This window comes from Herpailurus yagouaroundi, unplaced genomic scaffold, assembly GCF_014898765.1.
Source record: "Herpailurus yagouaroundi ecotype Mexico unplaced genomic scaffold, PumYag 189, whole genome shotgun sequence".
Lineage (NCBI taxonomy): Eukaryota > Metazoa > Chordata > Mammalia > Carnivora > Felidae > Herpailurus > Herpailurus yagouaroundi.
This window is the reverse complement of record NW_024412420.1, coordinates 18,268,856-18,290,031: the sequence shown is the minus strand read 5'-3', so window position 1 is coordinate 18,290,031 and position 21,176 is coordinate 18,268,856. Positions and strand designations below refer to the sequence as shown.

Here is a 21,176-nt window from a genome sequence, read left to right as displayed (position 1 = left end):
ATCTAGGTCCTGAGAAACTAAGCTTTCTCTTTGAGATGCCACGCTCTTGGCCGCCGCCGAGTGGCGGTGTGCGCCCGGCTCTCCGCACCCAATTTAGGGTAATTGCGGCAGACAACGCTAAAATGATTAGTCTCCTGCCATCCCACCCTTCGAGTACAAATATTCTGATGGTTTCACATATAGTAAGTGAACACATGAAACGGTCACCAGGACCCACACTCGACGCTCACCCACGGGTCGATGTCACGGACATCTACACAGGGTGCGGCGGCCGTCCGGGGCAATCGAACGCCCACTGGGACGCTAATGCTTCCAAACCTCGAACCCAGAACCGGAGTTCTGCCGGGGATTCTAATGACTTAGTGCCACCCCATCTCCCCCAGACCAGTCAGCTTTGAGACCGAGGGGCTGGCACCTGATGCCGAGAGGGTTAATCCAATGACATCACAGCCAGAGCCTTCCTACCCCCAACCACCACCTCCCGCTCTCCCACCCCTCCATTTGGGGCTGCCCTCCTGCTTGGCTCAGCTCTTGGGGTTCTCTCGGCTTTCCGGGCCGGTCCGAGGACCCTTGGCCCAGGACGAGCCGCCCCGCAGATTTGGCCCCCAGTCTGGCTCCCTTCTGAGGCCTCCTGCGGGACGGGGAAGGGGACGGTGAAGAGGGAGGGGTCCTGAGTCCACATCGAGTCAGGGTGCAGAGAAAGGAGAGTGTGCCAGAAGGCAATCTTCGCCTCCTCCGCCGCCCCCTCCCCCCAACAGGGGCTCCCGTCATCTGTGCGGCCGGGATCCGAGGATTTGGGAGGAGAATGGGGAGGCGGACTCAAGAGCCGGGGGCTCGGGCAGGGAGAGGGGACGCGAGCCGGCCCCCTTCCCTTCCCACACCTCGCAAAGGGGCACCTCCCGGCCTGGGGTCGCCACCCAGCTCCCCGCCACCGCCCCACGCCTCCCCCGCGCCTTCCTCGGCTCCGCCCCCTCCCTCCCCGTCCCTCCTTCTCGCGACCTCGTCCCTCCCTCTTTCCCTGCTCCCGACACCTCCTCCCCCCCGACTCCCTCCCGGCGCCGCTAAGTTTCTCCGCTCGGGACCGCGCGCAGAGCCGGGGCCGGGCCGGAGCGGCGCCCCCCGCTGCCCTGTCCCCGCGCGCAGACCCCGGGCCCGGCCCCGGCCCCACCGAGCCATGCTGTGCGGCCGCTGGAGGAGCTGCCGCCGGCGGCCCGAGGAGCCCCCGGTGGCGGCCCAGGTTGCGGCGCCCCTTCTCCTCGCACCCCCGGACGGCGACACCAAGAGGCCCGGGCTGCGGGCGCTGAAGAAGATGGGTCAGTGACCGGCGGGGGCGGCTCGGGTGGGCGCCGACTGCCCAGAGGTCCGTCGGGGGGGGGGGGGGGGCGGGGTGTGCGGGCGAGCCGTCGCGGGTTTCCCAGCTGCGAGGGCTGTGTGGAGCCGGGCGAGGGTTGGAATGCCAGCACCGTTCCGGCGGGGGGGTGGTCATACCTGGGGTCACCCGACGTTCCCGGGAAGAGCGAGGCGCCCGGGTGGCCTTTGCTTCCCACCAGGAGGCGCCCGCGGGGCGTGCCGGAATGGGCGTTTGGGCGCGGATGGGGGGGGGGGTCCCCGAGGACCTGGTGAATAGAGTGGGAGAGACAGGCTTGGGGTGTCCCTCACTCGCCTCCCCAACACCCTATGCCGTCTCGGGTCTGCGGGCGCCCCCGGGCATCCCGGGTTCTTGGCCGCCCTTAGGAAGGCAGGAGAACTGTGGGGGAGGCCGGCCTCTCAAGCCAGCCCTCCAACCCTGCAGCCCCCACAGGGGTTGCAGCAGCCACATAGCACTGGTAGGACTGGTCTAACTGGTGAGAATACTGCCCTTGGAGTCAGAAGGGCAGAGTTCCCGGCTCAGGTTTGGGGGAAGTCACTGCAGGGAAGAAATGTAACTGTGGCTTATTAAGCATCTCCCAGAGACTGGCCTGGCCCCGGGTGGCATCATTCAATTTTCCTCACCCTCCTGAGAGGTACCCGGTATAATTCCCCTTTCACAGATGAGAAAACTGATTCGGAGAAGGCGAAGAATGTGCCAATGACGCCACAGCTTGCTAAGGGCAAAGGCTGGCATGGTGGCTGTGCCCAGCCACGCTGCCCCTGCGACCCTCTCAGAGTCTGAGCAAAGTGTGACCGACTGGCTGGTTGAGTGGCTTGAATGAGGTGTGTGTGTGTGTATTTTATAAAAATGTAAAGCACCATGAAACTGAAGTGGTGTGTTGGAAGGGCTGTTAGTAGATAGTTAATGATGGAGAGGTGGGGTGTGGGGCTGGGGGAACAGGGCAGGGCTGCCCAAGAGATCGGTGTGAATCAGGGGTGCCAGCTGCCCCTCTTGCCTTCTCTTAGATACTGCCCCCACTTGTTTTTACTCTACCTCCTGTCACTCATTCGATCGGAATTGATTGAGAGCGTTGACTATGTCTGAGAGAGCCTGACACTCTCCTTAAGGAGACTAAGACACGTGATCTTTGCCCTCCTGTCCAATCATTCATGCATTCAGCAGACATTTATTGGGTGCCTACGGTATGCTCTGTCCTGGAATTCAGCAACAAACAAGATAGACACAGTTCCGGCCCTTCGGCAAGGAGGTCAGACAATGAAGCAAAGAAATAAGGCTAGGAAGGGAGAGGGAAGTCAGATGCTGGGGAGCCAGCGAGAGCCCCGGCGGCACCCCAGAGCCGGAGGGAGGCCCAGGGGAGAGGCAGGTGGGGGCCGTGTCCTCAAGGCCCCTCCTTAAAAGGCCAGTAGGAGCCCCCAGAGGGCCTCAGGCAGGAGGAAGGGCTTGTGCAGAGCAGGGGCATGTTGTACATAGGTAGGGGGGAATCAGGGAGACCCAGAGGAGGAAGGCTGGGGAATCAGTTGGTCAAGCCATGGTGGTGCTCAGACTTGGGCCGGTGCAGCCCGAATGTGATTCCAGAACCACCTAGGGGGTGGACTGGGCTGGACTCTGCAGTCGGTGGGATCTGAAAGGTGTCTCCGGTGAATGGCAGTGTCATTCTTTGGGCTGAGGAGCAGCGGTGCCTTGGGGAGAGGAGGGTGGCCGTGGGGAGGTGAGGTGCCACCGAGACGTCCAGGGCTGGCATTGGGCCAGAGAAGCAGTTCCAGGAGTCAGCCACCGCAGGGGCTGTGGCTGCTGGGAGGGCTGGGGTGATGCCCCTGCATACCTGCCTGCTTCTTCATTCCACACATATCTGCTTAGCCCTATCAGTGTGCCACGGGCGCTGTGCCAGGGGCCAGGGCGCCAGAGATGAATAGCACAGTGCTCAGCCCTCGGGGAGCACACAGTTTAGTAGCAAGAGACACTTGAAGACAGATCATTACCGCGGAGCCCGGGACTCAGCGCTCACTGGCTGAGTAAAGCTGCACGGGAGCTCACGGCATCCCCCACTGTGACACCATCAGGAACTATGTGGGTGTCAGAATGTCACCTGGGCCGTCCTCCCTTCCCACCGCTGCCCTGTCCTGCTGAGTGACTGCCAAGAAAGGAATGTCCAGTTTCTGGGGAATGCAGCTTCCCTGGGCCTTACTGACTCCAGGGACAGGGTGGAGACCACACCCAGGTGTCCTGGGGCCTGGCCCTTCGGGCCATTCAAGGCCTAGGCCCAGCACCTAGGTAGCTTCCCCTCCCACAGCAACCCCAGCTCCTCCCAGGATGGCCCCCTGTGGCCACACCCCTTAGGCTAACAGGGAACAGATTTTATTTCAGGTCCCCTCAAGAGACCAGGGCAGGGAGTGGCCTGGAGGTCGAAGGCTCCAAGAGGCCCAAGGAAAAGAAAGGGCTTTTCAGGCCATCCTGGGGGGAACACCACTCCCACACTGAGTGCGAATCATCTGTGGAGCCTGGGGTCCTTCTCCTGTCCCTTCCCCCTGTTGGGGGTGCTGCGGGCTTAGCCTGTCCCCAGGAAGCCAGAGAATAGCTGGAGAGAGCTTGAGTTCAGTGAGGCCAGACATAGTGCTGAGCTTGCATCAGTCCAGAACCTACTTAATCCTTGGCACCCCAGGGGGTGGGGGCGGGGCGGGAGGGGGAAAGGTGTTGCAGCTGTCCTCACTGGCGCAGACCCGGTGGAGAGGGTGAAGTCACCAGCCAAGGCCCACAGGGCTGAGAGGCAGCCACCAAAGCCTAGTTTTCGATGGTGGCTCTTTACTGCCAGAATTAATGAATACTAATTAACACATTTATAACACTATGCCGAGCGCGCTTTTCGCATATTAGCTCATGTAATGCCCACAATTGTCTGAGGTTTGTGGTACCTTGAGCCTCATTTTACAAGTGAGAAACTGAGTTTCAGAGAAGTTCAAAGCTGGGAAGTAGCTGCGAGAGGATTTGAACCCAGGCGCCTGGCACAGAGTCTAAGTGAATGAGTGAGGGATTGATGCCTGGAGATGGCCTGCTACTCCCATCCCCCACAGAGGCCCTGCCAGCCTCTAGAGGTGTCCTCATAGGCTTGCCAAATAAAATACAGGATGCTCCGTTAAATGTGAATTCCAAATAAACAAACAAATGATTTGGGACAAACTTATACTGAAACATGACTCGTTGTTCATCTGAAATTCGAATGTAACTGGGCACCCTGAATTTTATCTTGACAACCCTGTCTCCCCAGAGCCCCTGTCTGTGCCTGTGCCCCTGTTGCCCCGCCCTGCCCCTAATCCTCCCAGCAAGCAGAGCACTGAGTGGGCAGAATCCTGCTCCCTTTCCTCCCCAGCCTGCACGCACCACTGATTGCCACAGGGGCAAGGGGGCTCTCCCCATGGCCTGCCCAGGACGTCTTCTGCAGGGTGAGTGGGGCTGCCGTGGGTGGATCTGGCAGCTGGGGGTCCTGGCAGGTGCCTGGCCTGGCGGGGGGTGGGGGTGGGGGTGGGGCCTGAGCCGGGGGCATGCTGTGCCCCCTCCTACGACCTCTGCCCCCAAATGGGCTTCATGCTCGTTCTGGCCTTGCCGGGAAGGGTGCCGCCACCTTTGTCGCACTGCGTCTAGCCAGGGACTGGGGAAGCACTGCCTGCCTTTCCTGACTTTGTTGACTCTCCCAGGAATGTTATGGACTCTGGCGCTGAGCTCCACCGGGCTCTGGCCCCAGGTGTGGCAGCCAGCCCAGGCCAGGGGGACACGCTTGATACCTGAAGAGCTGGGGCTGCCTGCTGGCCAGAGGATTAGGGCAGGAGGGTGTTTGGGACCCCTCGCCTTGGATACTCCCTCCCAGAGCCACCAGGAAAAGCTTCTCTTCCTCTCCTCCCCCACTTGGCATGAAGCTGTCGGCCTTTGCTGTTCCCTGCATGTCTCACATTCCTGCTGGAGCCCCGTGTACCCTTTCCCGTGTGTGCACTGGAGCAAGCACGCGTACACACACGCACACACCCTATATGCACACAGCAACCTACACACACACCTTTGCTGCAGACCTACCCTTTTCACACCCTGCTGCCTACCTATTACCCCTCTTGTCTACACACGCTGTAGCCACACAGCAGCCCCGTCCTCACCCCCACTGCTGGTCTGCCCTGGCCCCTGCCCACCCACTGCACTGCCCCTGCGTCCCCCCTTGCCTTGTCCGCATACACAACTTACCCTGTCCGCATACCCAGCTTACCCTCTCATAATTCCAGTGGCCCATCTATGAAAAAGGGACATTAAGGATCAGAGATGGACTTGACTTTCCCATGGCCCCTTCCAGCTCTGCCACTGAGACAGTTTCCCGCCCTCGACCTTGGCCGCTGACCCAGAACTGCTCAGGCCTCAGACCACACACAGACCAAACCGCCCGGGCTGAAGGTGATAGTTGGGACACTGAGCCTGTCCATTCCTCCACCTTCCCGTGGCCCGTCTCTTAGGGCTGAGATGAGCGGTTGGCCTAGAGAAGGTGTCTGAGCCCCACTGACAACACTGAACGAGGCTGGAGAAGGGCCCATCTGGAGGCCATGAGACTGACAAGGACAGACTTATGGGAATACCTGGCTCCCTCTTCCCTCCAGGGCCACTGCCTCGCTTTCCCTTATTATAATTTATCGAGTGCCTACTGCAGGCCGGGCCCTAAACTGAGTGCACCATGTGCATTAGCTCATTCCAGCCACACACAGCCCTTCAGGGGGTTAGGTACCCCCCAACTCTCAATCTATCCTGGTTCCACCACCTGCTGCCCCAGGACCCTGGATAAGTTAACTGCTCTGTGCCCCTTGAACAGCTTTATTGAGATATTAATTCACATATCATACAATTCACCCCTTCAAAGTATACAATGGTTTCTGGCATATTGCGTTGTTATTTTTTTTAACCGTGGCAAAAAATATATAATAAAGTTGGCCACTTTGACCATTTTGAAGTGGCTAATTCAGTGGCATTAATTATATTCGCAATGTTATGCATTCACAGTGTTGGGCTAGTTCCAAAATGTTTCCATTACCCTAAACAAAAACTCTAGCCGTTAACCAGTAATTTCCCCCCTCTTCCCTTCCCCTAGGCCTTAGTAACCTCTAATTACGTTCTGTCTCTGAATTTTTTTTTTTTTTGAGGGATATGTGACATATAATCCATTTCTATGAATTTGGCTACTCTAGGTACCACATATAAGTGGAATCATATACTGTCCTTTTACGGCTGCAGGGTGAGACCAGATTTCCCCCTTTCTATGGCCGAATAATATTCTACTGTCTATCTGTACCACGTTTTGCTTATCCATTCATCTGTTGATGGACCTCTGGGTTGCTTCTATCTTTTGACTGTTGTTCATCATTTTTAGTGCTGTTATTTCATGACTATTACTCCATCTGTTCAGTCAAGGTGGCCACAGCACTGGCCCAGCCCAGCTCCAGGTTCAAGGCAGAGATGTTTAGATAGATAACCCACGGAAACCACAAGAGGCAGACAGGATGCACACCTGCTCCAAGCAGGTAGGAATGAGGTTGAGGAAACATCTGTGTGTTTGGGGCCTGGCAGGACCTATAAATGTTTACTGGGTGCCTGGGCAGAGAGCCAGGTGCCTCCTAGCTTCACTGCCCGAGGTCTGACCTCACCCCCTTACCTCCGTTGGTCCTGCACTTCCTGTCTGGCACCCTAATCCTCTCACTCTCTCAGGGGTCAGAAGCTCAAGCAATGGGGAAATAATGTCACCTACCCAGGGACTCAGCACCTGGCTTGGCCTGGCATTGAACTCCCATTCTGTTTGGCTTTTCCATTGGATGTGGGGGCGGCGGGGGCAGTGTGGTCCGAGGAGCAGTGTGGTCCAGGGGCCAGTGCCAGTTGGGCAGGCAGACTGGAACGTCACCCTTTCCCCCAACAGGCTCCTGGGGAGCCGGGGAGGAAGGTCAGGAGCAAGGGCCCTCAACGTGGGAACCTGTCCCAGTGGAGGGCTGATCAGAAGTTCAGGCTCCCCTTCGCGATGTTTTGTTTGCGGAAGACTCAGGACAAAGCAGGCCCTCAGTGACTCACCTCCATTTCCGGCCTTAGTCATTCACCAGTCCCCCTTCTCCCCACCCTCCCCAACTATGGGCTTGGCATCAGAGGGATGGCGGGGTCAGGGGAGGTGGCCCCAGCTGCAGAGCCTGGTTGTCAGGGGAATAGGGGTTCCTCTCCCACTGAGAGGAGGTAGAGGAGGGGCAGGCTTGGTTGCTGTGGCATTACACGTTCTGCTGAATGTCCTGCCCCCCAATCCATTGCTTCTCAGGCTGAAGGAATTCAGAAGCTGCCCAGATGTGGGTGTAGGGGGCTGAGGGTCTGGTGAGTCTCTTGGCTTGGTGCCTGCCACATTCTAGCTCCTTGTCTGGAAAGGACAAGCTTTCCTAGCTAGGGGGCACCAAATGGGCACTGACCCAGGGGGCTCGTCTAAATCCCGAGAGCCATTAGGGCCACAGGCTAACCCAAGGGGGGACTATAGGCTCCTCTGGATGGTAGGTTTCTCCTCCTGGCCCTGAGGCCGTGATTCTCAGTCATAGTCACCCTCAAAGTCACAGGATAGGTTTTTAAATATAGATACCAAGTCCCAACCTACACCTGCCAGACAAGAATCTCTGGGCTGTGGGTTTTGCAAACCCGTCCAGCTGATTCTGATCACAGCCAGGGTTCAGAAACCCTGGCCCATAAGGAAAGGACAGATAGGGTAGGGCAGGGGGCAGAATAAATTTAGTTCCCCCAATTGCTGGTACATCTGCCTCCCCTATCAAAACACTGGCTGTGGGTCTGGCTCTGGGATGAGCACTGTAGTGCAGATATGAGACTTCATCCCTGTCCTTGGGTTTATTAAAGTTGACCGAAATTACAATTTAGGTGGGGTGTTTGTTTTAGTTAAAGTAAAAAGTGCTGTTGGTGATCAGGGAGGGAGAATGCCCATTTGAAGACAAACCAAGGAAGGCTCCCTGGAGGAGATGGTGTCTGAGCTGGTCCCTGAAGGACTCCTGTGTGAGGAAGAGAAGCAAGAAGGATCCTACAAAGGTTCCAAGAGAATGAGAGAGGAATGTTCTGGGATGTAGACTTGGTTCCACAGGCCAGAGTTTACGACAAGCAGGGGCCTTGGTGCCACAAAGCCTAGAGCCAAAGCCAGTATTGGGGACTTGATAAGATAAAGGGAGGGGGGCGCCTAGGTGGCTCAGTCGGTTGAGCGTCCGACTTCGGCTCAGGTCATGATCTCGTGGTTTGCGGGTTCGAGCACCACGTCAGGCTCTGTGCTGACAGCTCAGAGCCTGGAGCCTGCTTTGGGTTCTGTGTACCCACCTCTCTCTGCCCCTCCCCCACTCATGCTCTGTCTCGCTCTGTCTCTCAATAGATGTTAAAAAAAATAAAATAAAATAAAATAAAATAAAGGGAGGAAGAGAGGCCCACTGTCCTGTTCATTTGGCCCATACCGTGGTGTTTTAGGGGGTTTTTTGTTTCAATTTGATTTGGTTGCCAGCACTGAAAAATCTGGAGGCTTCCCATAGAAATCCAGCTTCCTGTTCTCTGGAAACTCTGGGCCCTCATCCATTCCTGGCTGCCCTCCTCCTTCCAGTATGCCGGATTCCCACTCTTTCTGTTGTCCCCTGGCTCGTAAACCCTTGGTATTGACCTCTAATGAGACAAATCAGAGCAGGGCAGCATCTTGACTGAAGTTTGGATTTTGCAGGGGGTACTACTGTGGCCTTCATTCTGTGCACAGAGAACATGAGGCTTAGAGCAGTCTCAGGTTACTGCCACCCGGGCTGTGTAACTTGGAAGTGACAGAGGTGGGATTTGCCTCCCTGGACCCTTGAATTTGAGTTCTGCTCCCCCCACCCCCGGTGCCCATGATAGCAAGGAGAAGGGGCAGAGGAGCAGAGGGATTCCGTGTCGTGGCCATGGGCAAAGGTGCTGGAACTTGACCTCCAGGGTTCGAGGCCTGCTTCCACCCCTTCCTTCGTAGCCTTGGAATTCTGGCAAGTCACTTAAACTTCTCTATACTTGTTTTCTCCCGAGTGAATGCATGAGTTGGGGCAGGCGTGCAGTACATGTTCTGTAAGCATTTCTTCTTATTAAGGAAAGCGGACACTGTGGAGAGCACGTGCGGGGTTAGGTGGGATTGGGACAATGACTGGGCGGGGGGGGGACTACCAAGTGGCACAGACCATGCTCTCTCTCAGCTGGACACAGAGAGGACGGACACAAAGAGGCTGCAGGCTGGGCAGGGCAGGGCTGGTCCTGGAGTCCTTGGCCTATGAGCGTGGAGCCAGGGTGGCCTCTGCTGTCCTCCCTGGTCTTGGGGGGACAGCAGAGGTGAGCAGCTTGGGTGGCAGCAAGAGAGATCTGGGTTAGATAGTGAGACTACCTTTTTGATGGTCAGGGTTTCACGTCAAGGGAAAAGGTTGCTGGTGGCAGATTCTGGTCTTGAAGTCTGGAGGCCCGGATGGAAGGGAGTGGCAGAAAGGGTGACCTTTAGGGAGGCCTGAGTCCCAGGCGCTGCCTGAGGGCTTGCTCTGCTCTGAGGGCCTCTGGAGGCAGCTGCTTGGTGGAGGTACGGGCACCCTCCCCAGGGCGGCTGGGTGGGACACACCAAGCCAGCGAGTTCCTGGGGCGGAAGAGACTATAGCCAAACCCACCACTGGGGACGAGTTACGCTAAGGAGAGGAAGAGGGGCCTGTGAGGACTTGCAAGGCTCCAGGCGCAGGAAGGCAGGCCGGCTGCCAGCCGGGACGAGGGTGGAGGGAGCGAGGGCGAGGCCGGTCCCCGACGTCCTCCGGCCTCTCTCCCGCGCAGGCCTGACGGAGGACGAGGACGTGCGCGCCATGCTGCGGGGCTCCCGGCTCTGCAAGATCCGCTCACGGACGTGGCACAAGGAGCGGCTGTACCGGCTGCAGGAGGACGGCCTGAGCGTGTGGTTCCAGCGGCGCATCCCGCGCGCGCCGTCGCAGCACATCTGTGAGCCGGGGCGCGCGGCCGCGGGGCGGGCTGGGGACAGCGGCCGGGTCCCGCCGCCCTGACCCAGCTGCGCGTGCCCCGTCCTCCCCACCCCCTCCCCTTCCTCGCCCTCCCGCAGTCTTCGTGCAGCACATCGAGGCGGTCCGCGAGGGCCACCAGTCCGAGGGCCTGCGACGCTTCGGGGGCGCCTTCCCGCCGGCGCGCTGCCTCACCATCGCCTTCAAGGGCCGCCGCAAGAACCTGGACCTGGCGGCGGCCACCCCGGAGGAGGCGCAGCGCTGGGTGCGCGGTCTGGCCAAGCTGCGCGCGCGCCTCGATGCCATGAGCCAGCGCGAGCGCCTCGATCAATATCCTGCCCAGGGGGCCGGGCGTGGGGGATGGGGGGAGACGTGTCTGGGGGCCCCGCGGGCTGAGCCAGGGCCCCTAGTCTTCAGAACCGAGGCTGGTGACGCCGCCTCCGTCTCTGGGAAGCTCGGTCCTGGCCCCGTGTAGGGAGGGAGTCCCCAGGCTGAGGGGAAGTACAGCCCCTAGACCCAGGAGTCCCCAGAGCCAGGCAGTGGTGGCGACCCTGTCAGTTACCTGTCGGCTGGGGGCGGTGCCCAGGCTGTTGCTGGTATTTCCTGAGCACCCACACCTGGATCCACTCCTATCTGCACCGGGCTGACTCGAACCAGGACAGTAAGATGAGCTTCAAGGAGATCAAGAGCCTGCTCAGAATGGTCAACGTGGACATGAACGACATGTATGCCTACCGCCTCTTCAAGGTGGGCTCCTGCCCCCACTCTGACCTTTGAGTCACCATCCTTTGTGGACAGAGTGGCCTCTCCCTGTGGGAAGGCCCCGTCTGGGCCTAGTTAGCCTTTTACCCTCCCCTGAGGCGGCTGGGCCAGGATGGGAGTACCGGCCCAGAACATTCCTCACCCTCAGGCAGAGCTGGAGGAGGGGCGGGGCGCGGGGCAGGGAGGGTCCTCCCATACCTCCAAAGGAAGCAGCAGAGCTATAGTTTTCATTGCTTGGAGTCTGCAGGCAGCCTTTGCACAGGTGACCACGCACGGCTTGCACATGGGAGTGCAAGTAGGAGTCAGCTCACAGGCACACGCGCGCATCCTCCTCCGCCGTGGCCCATGTGGCCCCTCCACGTGTGACCATATACACCCCACATGTGGGAGCACAGACAGGGGTGCACGGGGGTGGGCTCCGCATCGATGGCCCAGCCAGGGCACGTGGCAGACGCCTATGTGACCAGCCTGAGACCCTGAAAGACGGAAGAGCCATGGCCCCGGTACACGGGGGCCCACAGCTCCACGTGGACTGCTCCACGTGCAGTCGCACTTATTTGTTGCCCTTTGACCCTGGGTGTGAATTGGAGACTGTGAGGATGGTAATGTACATGCACGGGAGGGGGAATTACGGCTCGTCCTGCCCTTGGGCCACTGCTTTTCCCCCCCCCTCTGGATTTGGGGGGGGGGGGTAGGTCATGGGCATACGGGACAGGCACTAAACCCAAGCGACCTTCCTTAGAATCCCAGCCCTGCAATTTACCAGCTCTGTGAGCTTGAGCAACACCCAGAGCCTCGATAGCTCCCAGTTTCTCTACCTGTGAAATGGGGGACATCTGCCTTCCTAGCATTGTAGGTGACAGAGGTGTCCATGCAGGCCAGCTTTCCCAGGGTGTCACCCCCCCCCCCCCCCGCTCCTCTGAGCTCCTCCCTGCTGCCTTCTAGGAGTGCGACCACTCCAACAATGAGCGGCTGGAGGGGGCTGAGATTGAGGAGTTTCTGAGGCGGCTGCTGAAACGCCCTGAGTTGGAGGAGATCTTCCATCGGTACTCCGGCGAGGACCGCGTGCTGAGCGCCCCTGAGCTGTTGGAGTTCCTGGAGGACCAGGGCGAGGATGGCGCCACACTGGCCCGTGCCCAGCAGCTCATCCACACCTATGAGCTCAATGAGACAGGTGGCGGTCTGACAGACAGGGTGGGGGTCAACACGGCCCTGTCTTGGCATCTGACAGGTCTGGGCTTCTAGCTAAGCGTGCGCTGCGATTACTGGCAGTGGGTGCCATCTTGGGCAGGCTACCTCGCCTCCTGGAGACTCAGTTGCCACATCTGTAAAATGGCATAGTAGTGCACCCTCCTCACAGGGTTTGGCTGAAGATGAAGTGGCATGACTTCAGGGGGCACTGGGCTGGCTCAGTCGGTAGAACATGTCACTCTCGATCTCGGGGTTGTGATTTCGAGCCCCACGGTGGGTGTAGAGATTACTTCAAAGAAGTCAGTAGCATCGCTTGAGTAGAGTCCAGTCTGTAGATAGGTGCTCATTAGTACTAAGTAGAGTGAGCTTTGGGGGCACATGGGGCCAGACGTGGGGCACCTCCCTGTGGCCTGACGTTCTCTTCTGCCCATCCCCGCAGCCAAGCAGCATGAGCTGATGACACTGGATGGCTTCATGATGTACCTGTTGTCACCCGAAGGGGCTGCTCTGGACCCAGCCCACACATGTGTGTTCCAGGACATGGACCAGCCCCTCTCCCACTACTTCATCTCCTCCTCGCACAATACCTATCTGACTGACTCTCAGATCGGGGGGCCCAGCAGCACCGAGGCCTATGTTAGGTACCATAGCAGGGATGGTGGGGTGAACACATCTGGGAGCCCAGCTTGAGGGTGACATGGGGCTCGAATCTCACCGTGGGCTTCCGGCAGGGAGGGGGGGTGCCTACCTGGCTCGGTCTGCCGGTTGCTGTGCCCTGTGGCACCCACAGGACACCTTGCCTGTCCGTCTGTCTATCCACAGGGCCTTTGCACAGGGGTGCCGCTGTGTGGAGCTAGACTGCTGGGAGGGTCCAGGAGGGGAGCCCGTCATCTACCACGGCCACACCCTCACCTCTAAGATCCTCTTCCGAGATGTGGTCCAGGCTGTGCGTGACCACGCCTTCACTGTGAGCTCCCAGGACCCCCATGCCCAGTCCCAGAGCCTTCCCGATGACCCCAGCCATCCTCAGTCCTTCCAGAAAAAACTCCCTTGCCCAGAGAATCACTCACTCACCAAGTGTTGCTGGGACAGCTGGCCAGTGGGGTAGAAGAAAGCTGAGAGGCTCCCTTCCCCTACTTTCATGTTTATTAAATGTGTTAAAATCACAAAATGTCTAGCAGAAAACTTTAGGAGTAAAAAGGACCTTTTTTTTTTTTTTTTTTTTAATTTATTTTGAGAGAGAGAGAGAGAAAGAGCACAAGCAGGGGGCAGGGGCAGAGAGAGAGAGGGAGGGAGAGAAAATCCCAACCAGGCTCCGCAGGGCAGCACAGAGCCCAACACCGGTCTCAAACTCACAAACCATGAGATCATAACCTGAGCCAAAACCAGGAGTCAGACGCTTAACTGACTGAGCCACCCAGGCACCCCAAGAGAGGACATTTTAATCCTAACTCCCAAAGGGAAAGCCATGACAGAGAAGCTGGGCATGGAATCTGCATAAAATTGTAACTTCTGTCAAGCTATACACAGATCTTACCCTCAAAAATGATGGGCTTGGGGGTGCCTGGCTGGCTCAGTGGGAAGAGCGTGCAACTCTTGATCTCAGGGTCATGAATTCGAGCCCCATGTTGGGTATAGAGGTTACTAAAAAAAGTAAACCTAAAAAGAAATTAAAAAAAAAAAAAAAAAGACTGGCGTGGGGGGAAAAGTTTGTAACATAAACAACATGGTCAATGTCATTAACATATAAAGGGCATTTATAAAACAAAACCATCTTGGGGCGCCTGGGTGGCTCAGTCAGTTAAGTGTCCGACTTCGGCTCAGGTCATGATCTTGCGGTTTGTGAGTTCGAGCCCCGCCTTGGGCTCTGTGCTGATAGCTCAGAGCCTGGAGCCTACTTCTGATTCTGTGTCTCCTTCTCTCTCTGCCCCTCCCCTGTTCACGCTCTGTCTCTCAATAATAAATAAACGTTAAAAAAATTTTTTTTAAATAATAAAAAATAAGACCATCTCTGCAGCTGCCCTCAGCTTCCCAGACATACCACCCTTTCCCTGAGACCGGAGATCTGCCCTCTGTCTCCCTCATGGACACACTGGCCCCAGAGTATGTCCCACATTCCACCTCCTCAGCCCCCAGTGTGCCTTTGCCTGCCTGTCCTGAAGGGGCTTGGGGTCCAGGTGTAGTGGGGGAGCCTGGGAGGGGGACAGGGAAGTGGCTCTGAGCTGCTGCCCCCTCCCCCTCTCCAGCTGTCCCCATACCCTGTCATCCTGTCCCTTGAGAACCACTGCGGGCTGGAGCAGCAGGCTGTCATGGCCCGCCATCTTCGCGCCATCCTGGGAGACGTGCTGGTGACACAAGCGCTGGACTCCCAGAACCCCGAAGAGTTGCCATCCCCAGAGGTAGTGAGTGCCCCCCAGACTCCCAGCCGGGTTGGGGGCGGGGACCCGGCTGTTGTCCACCATCCCTCACTGCTGTGCCACCTCCCTGGGTCAGGACCCCTCACTTCTCTCTGCCTCAGCCTTCCTCTGCCCCTGCGCTCAGTGGCCATCTGCCACCCCGAGGTCTCGTCACGCTTCCCCCCTCCATCCTTCCCCACCCCTACCTCACCGCCACCCCACCCCCTCACCTGGCACCCAGGGCCTTCCATGCCCTCACCCCCACCCCGCTCTGCCTCCCTACCGAGTCCCTGCAGACTCTGCCATTCCTACCTCCAAACCTTGGTTGACATGTCCCCTCCACCTGAAGCTCCCTTCCCAGCCATCTACTCTTGCCCACCGCCACCTGCTTAGAATTCTAGCTCAGTGATAAACCACCTCTTCCGTGGCCTTAGAAATTTCCTCAGCTCTCTGGCCCGAGGTGGTGTTTCCTCCCGAACCCCAGAACCTTTTTTCTGCCCCCTCAGGACATTTGTGTTTTCTCCCCTGCTCCTTGAGAAAACTCTCCTCCTCCTCGCAATCCAAATATGCAGAGAATGTTGATTCACCTTTGTGTGTGTGTGTGTGTGTGTGTGTGTGTGTGTGTGTGATTTGATTTTTTTATTAGCATGAAACATGGTTAAAAAAATCGAGCTGTACAAAAGTATATACAATGAAAAATGGGTTTTTCTCTGCCCCTGTCCAATTTCACAGGAAGTAGCCATCTTTAAGTTTCTCGTCTGTCTTTCCAGAACTTTCCCATGTGTATATACCTATGTACATAGCTACCTTTCAAATGTTACACAAAGAAGATCATATGATTACGTGTTCGTGTTCTATAGTCACTTCTTTCATGTGAGATATTTTCTGAAGAGGGCACCTTCTCTTTCAGTCTTGAGCTGCCTCAACCATTGTAAGGGCTGCTGTGTGGTCTTCTGTTTGGAGGGACGTCACTAGCCAGTCCCATGATGATGGGTCTATACGTCGTTGCCCATTTTTTCGTATTAGAAACATCACTCATGTTCTTTCCTGCTCCCCACCCCCAGTCAGCCCCTCACATAGTGGGGGTTGAATGGCTGACCTAGGGGCAAGAGGGCATCATCCTTCCATACTGGCCTCTCCAGCAGCTGAAGGGCCGGGTCCTGGTGAAGGGGAAGAAGCTGCCAGCTGCTCGGAGCGAGGACGGTCGAATTCTGTCTGACCAGGAGGAGGAAGACGAAGAGGAAGAAGAGGCAGAGGCCACAGAACAGAGGCGGCGGGTGAGTGGGCCTGGCTGGGCCGGCCTGGCCTGGGCAGGGAGGGGCTGCATGGGGAGGGGAAGGACAGGGGGGTCCGGAACACTGCCCTGAAGCTCATCTCCCAGGCCAAGCAGATCTCCCCGGAGCTGTCGGCCCTGGCCGTGTACTGCTGTGCCACCCGCCTGCGGACCCTGCGCCCCGACCCGGTCCCACCCCAGCCCTGCCAGGTCAGCTCCCTCAGTGAGCGCAAGGCCAAGAAGCTCATCCGAGAGGCAGGTAGGAGCTGGGACGTGGGGCATCTGGGGGCAGGAGGTCCCGTGGAGGCCTGCAGGCTCCTGGTGGGGGGGTACCCTGAAGTTGGTGTCTGGAAAGGAGATTGAGAGGGCCTCCAGGGCAGTGAAGGGGTCAGGAGGCCCCCAGATCGGGGCTCAGGGAACGAGCACCCAGCACGTGGGCAGCACTGGGCCAGCATGGATGGAGGGAAGAGGGCCCAGGGAGGAGGGAGGCTGCTGCCTGCCTTTACTGGGCTCAAGCTTGGTGGCAGGGCCAGACACAGGCAGGGGTAATGGTGCAGCGTGATCAGTGAGCCGTGGTCGGGGCTGGGGGAGTCCCACAGCGGGTGTGCGGACAGGAGAGAGAATTCCAGAGCAGGTGATGCCTGCGAACACCCCAGACCCCTCCAAGGCGGGATGAGAGCCGGGTTGTCATCCTGGGGCCCCGCGTTCCAGGCATTGGGTTGGGGGATTTGGGGCTGGGATGCAGTGCTGCGTTGTGGGAGGGGTCCTTGGCTCTCTCTGGGTTTCGGTAGCCTCCTCTGGGAGGTCCTCTCAGCCCTGGGGCAGGGGGAGCCGGCGGGGTGGGGGTAGTTCAGCCTCTGTTCCCAGCTTGTCCCTGCGGTTGGGGCTGGGGAGGTTACAGGCCCTGGTGCTGGGTGAGGGACACCCCAGGGGCCATCACAATCCTGCGCCGACTTCCTCCCCCAGGGAACAGCTTCGTCAGGCACAATACCCGACAACTGACCCGTGTCTACCCACTGGGGCTGCGGATGAACTCCGCCAACTACAGCCCCCAGGAGATGTGGAACTCAGGCTGTCAGCTTGGTGAGTGGGGGCAGCAGGAGCAGGGAGTGGCCTTCAGGGAACCATGAGAGGCCCAGGCAGTGATGGGGCCATACAGCTTTTCAGAAGGTGGAAAAATGTGTTTTCTTGGTAATAACAGTTATTAAAATAATTGTCAGGAAAGTAGGTGGGGAAACACAAATCAGACACATTTCTTCCTGACAGTGTAAAGTCTCACATTTTTCATGAAGGCAAAAGTTAAAAACCTCCATTCCCATGTGTCCCCCCCCCCCCCCACACCTGGCAGTCCCACTAAGTCAACACTGACAAGAGTGGGCTCTGGAGGCTGAGCCCCAACAAAGGAGCAAAGGAGGGGGATATGGTCCCCTTGAGGGCAGAAATGGAGATACAGAAACCCAAGGTTTCCTTGGGCCCAGCCCTGGCCCAGGCCTATGCCCAGCCCAACCCTCTGGCCGTGGGAGATACCAGGGATAAAGGGCCGGTGACAATGGGGGCTGGGACCCTTGGCTGCTATGATGCACCCCTAAGCCACAGTGGGAGTGGGTTGTGAGACCCTGAAACTGAGCAGTGAGAGGAGGGCCACTAAGAGCCCCTGCCCTGATCCTGCTGTGTCCACAGTGGCCTTGAACTTCCAGACACCAGGCTACGAGATGGACCTCAATGCTGGCCGCTTCCTCATCAACGGGCAGTGCGGCTACATCCTGAAACCTGCCTGCCTGCGACAGCCTGACACAACTTTTGACCCTGAGTGTCCTGGACCCCCCAGAACTACTCTCACCATCCAGGTCAGCAGCCTGGACCAAGCCCTACTCTGGGGTCCCAGCTGGTTCTGGAGAGGTCCTAGTCTGCAGGGCGCCGGCCCGAACGGCTTGGTGTGAGGGCGGTCTGAGTCTCAGTCCCATGCGGGGAGGCTCAGGGTGAGTGCCGAGGGCAAGGGGCTTCCCACCCTAACAGAGGGGGCAGGCAGCCATGGGCCCTGGTGGGGGGGCGGGGGCTGGACCGAAGCTCCCCTTCATCCCCTTCAGGTTCTGACTGCGCAGCAGCTGCCCAAGCTGAACACCGAGAAGCCAAACTCCATCGTGGACCCCCTGGTGCGTGTCGAGATCCACGGGGTGCCCGCAGACTGTGCTCGAAAGGAGACCAACTACGTGCTCAACAATGGTGGGTGGGCCTGCTGGGGGGAGGAGGGTGGGCCTGGGGGCCAGCTGGCTCCTGACTGCCAGGCCCGCACCCTAGGCTTCAACCCCCGCTGGGGGCAGACCCTGCAGTTCCAGCTGCGGGCTCCAGAGCTGGTCCTGGTCCGGTTCGTGGTAGAAGATTATGACACCACCTCCCCCAATGACTTTGTGGGCCAGTTTACACTGCCTCTCAACAGCCTGAAGCAAGGTTGGTGGGGACGGACAGGGATGGGGGTCTGGGCCTCCAAGGCCCTGTTCACCTGGGCTTTGCATCCCCTCTGAGAGCTTGCCCCCCGAGCCCAGGGGTGGGATGTGGTCCGTGAGCCCACGGCCCAGGCCCGGTGGGGTCAGGGACAGAGAACCTGAGGCATGTCCCCCTCCCCACAGGGTACCGCCACATCCACCTGCTTTCCAAGGACGGGGCCTCACTGTCACCAGCCACACTCTTCGTCCACATCCGCATCCAGCGCTTCTGAGAGCCGGACTGACCCACCCTGGGGTTCCTCGGGTGCCAGTCTACACCCCGTGGCGGAGGCTCTCTCCTCCTCCGCAGTAGAGGGGTGGTGGGAGGACCAGACCCTCCAGCCTGCTAGCCCTGCCCACTGGCTAGACTCCAGTCTCAAGTGGGTGCTGGGGGGGTGGCCTTGGCCCCTCCTGAGAACAGGCATCAGCGCTTTCTCCTACAACCCTGGAGCCTTGAGATGGCCCCCACTCCTTGGATTCTCGGCCCACTCCCTCGTCGTGGCTCGTGAAGAGCGAGGCCTGTCGTTGCCAGATTTGAGGAAGACACATGAGCCTTGAACTCCTCTCTGCCCCCCCCGGGGGGAGGCCATCCCAGCCTCCTTCCCCCAGAGTGTCCGGCCCCCTCCTTGTCCCCCAGTCCACGCCAGGCCTTAGTGCCCCCGAAGGCCCTCCCCTGGCTAGGCTTTCCTGGGCTCCTCCCTCAAGCTCTTGAACCTGAGCTCCCTTCCCGTCTTAAGAAGGGAAAGCCGAGGAAACCTGGGAGTAGGTTTCAACTTGTGCCACAGAAGAGCCCTGGAGCAGACAGAACAAGACCATTGGTTTAAAAAAATAAAGAAGCATGGGCGCCTGGGTGGCTCAGTCAGTTAAGCGTCTCTCGGTCTCTGAGTTTGAGCCCCTTGTTGGACTCTGTGCTGACAGCTCAGAGCCTGGAGCCTGCTTCAGATTCTGTGTCGCTCTTTCTCTGCCCCTCTGCTCGTGCTCTCTCTCAAAAATAAATGTTAAAAAAATTTTTTTTTATAAAGAAGCAAGTTTACCACTGCTGCACCCTGAGCCCTCTGAGGTCATACCCACAGGCCCATGAGGGATGAGGGCAGAGTCTCTTGGGTCCCCTCCCCCAGCAGGGCTTGGATTTGTCTAAAACAGCCAGGGAGGGGGTGGGAGGGGTGGAGGAGGTGTCACATCTCTAAATAGCCTGACCCCTCCTCCTGGCTTAGAGCCGCTTCCAGCATCACAAGACTATGGGGACAACTCACAAGCTCCTTTGCCCCTCAACCTTGAAGGGCCTTGAATGGGAAGGGGGTGGGGGGGGGGGGCACTTCTGCCAGGGAAAAACTGTTACGGCCCTAAAGGGGATGGAGACAGGACTGACAGACCTCTGCTTTCTGGGTTCAGCTGCGTCGAGGCCCCTGTCCAGTAGACAAATCCCAGAGACTTGGGGCTCTCCTTCCACCAGGTAACCAGCCTTTTAGATGAAGGCCTAGAAACCAGCTGGCTGCTCTAGGATGCCCCGGGGCGGGGCGGGGGGCTTGTAGTGCTGAGACACCAGATGGCAGAATTCAGAGAAAACCGGCCAGAAAGGGGGCTTCCCGGACTTCAGTGTGGAATTTCGGGTTCCATCAGGCAAAAGCACTCACACTGAACGAGGACGGAGCTTGAGGGCAGTCCTGGCTTGGGATGGCGCTGGGCCGGGGCTTGAATTGGCCCCATGGAACCCAGGGCTGGGCAGTCTCTACCTTCCTGCAACCCATGACCTGATGCAAGAAGTGACAGCCTCCCCCTGCCCTCCCACTCGTGCTCTCATGCTCAGTGGTGTTGGTTCTGATGAATTCGTGTCTAAAAGGATGCTCAGCCCCTAGAGGGGTCAGAAGCCTCCCTATCCAGGAACCATGAAGGAACAGACCAAGTAGCCTGGATACCTGGTTGGTTCTCAGGGTGTAGGAAGCCAGGAAGCCAAACCGCAGGCGTGGGGGGGAGGCACGGCGAGGCTGAGTCCACATACGTAGAGCAGTCAGAACTGTCCCATCCCTAGACTGTCCCCCAGAGGGCCAGCTGTGGTGACGGCCTGTGTGGAGAGTCCCATTGTCAGGTGAGCACTGGACCCTGGGCTGAGCCCCCCCATTCCTGCTTCTCTTCTCTGGCTTGGCAGAGAAGTTAGCAAGACCTTAGTTAGCAGGTCTAGTTAGAGAAGTTAGCAAACCCTTAGCAAGAGGGTTTCCCGCTAGGGTAAGAGCCCCAAAGCTAGGAAGTCGGCCTTGAAAGGGCAAGTCTTCAATGCAAGAAATTTGGTGGGAATGGATTATGGGAGGTGGAAGCAACAATATCACTTGTAACTCAGGTCCCTGGGTGACCACCCACAGGGCTCCGTTCTCAGCCCAAATCTAAGGGTGGGAACGAAGGTGCTCGTGACCTGCTGGGGGAGGGGAGAGACACAGGGTGTTTAGGAGGGGTCAGGAGTCCCCTGGGAGGAGGTCCCGTGTCCTCTCAGGTTGCAGCTCAGGGCCCAGATTCCCTGGGAAGGGATTTGGAGGCACCAGCCACAGGGCACCTGAAAGCAGCACAGGGTCAGGGAATGGATGAAAAGTTCCAGAGGAAGAGAACGGGGGAATGGGAAGTCTAAAGGCAGTCGCTGGGGCCCTTCTTCGGAGAGCTGGTTCAGTAGCTGTGTGG

General features: G+C 58.4%; 1 protein-coding gene across 4 annotated transcripts; it reads left to right on the top strand.

Moving 5' to 3' along the window:
• The first annotated feature begins 1,174 nt into the window (after window positions 1-1,174).
• On the top strand, window positions 1,175-19,376 carry PLCD3 (phospholipase C delta 3). Of its 4 annotated transcripts, XM_040497840.1 has the most exons (16): window positions 1,216-1,313; window positions 2,031-2,193; window positions 10,226-10,387; window positions 10,506-10,734; window positions 11,022-11,151; window positions 12,112-12,340; window positions 12,797-12,998; window positions 13,180-13,324; window positions 14,604-14,756; window positions 15,896-16,030; window positions 16,123-16,285; window positions 16,993-17,109; window positions 17,707-17,873; window positions 18,114-18,249; window positions 18,325-18,474; window positions 18,654-19,376. In XM_040497840.1, the coding sequence occupies exons 3-16, from the start codon at window positions 10,255-10,257 to the stop codon at window positions 18,740-18,742; spliced, it is 2,178 nt and encodes a 725-aa protein (XP_040353774.1). In that variant the 5' UTR covers window positions 1,216-1,313; window positions 2,031-2,193; window positions 10,226-10,254; the 3' UTR covers window positions 18,743-19,376. The 4 variants fall into 4 exon arrangements, with proteins under 4 accessions (XP_040353772.1, XP_040353771.1, XP_040353774.1 ...); XM_040497838.1 differs by lacking the exon at window positions 2,031-2,193 and having other exon boundaries at window positions 1,175-1,313; window positions 16,135-16,285; XM_040497837.1 differs by lacking the exon at window positions 2,031-2,193 and having other exon boundaries at window positions 1,175-1,313.
• The last annotated feature ends 1,800 nt before the right edge of the window (window positions 19,377-21,176 follow it).

Excerpts from the sequence above, each read along its gene's own strand:
- PLCD3 (XM_040497837.1), top strand. The coding sequence starts at position 1,175 with ATGCTGTGCGGCCGCTGGAGGAGCTGCCGCCGGCGGCCCGAGGAGCCC. Across the intron at positions 1,314-10,225 it reads GCGGGCGCTGAAGAAGATGG|GCCTGACGGAGGACGAGGAC; the intron begins GTCAGTGACCGG and ends TCTCCCGCGCAG. Across the intron at positions 18,250-18,324 it reads CAACTACGTGCTCAACAATG|GCTTCAACCCCCGCTGGGGG; the intron begins GTGGGTGGGCCT and ends CCCGCACCCTAG.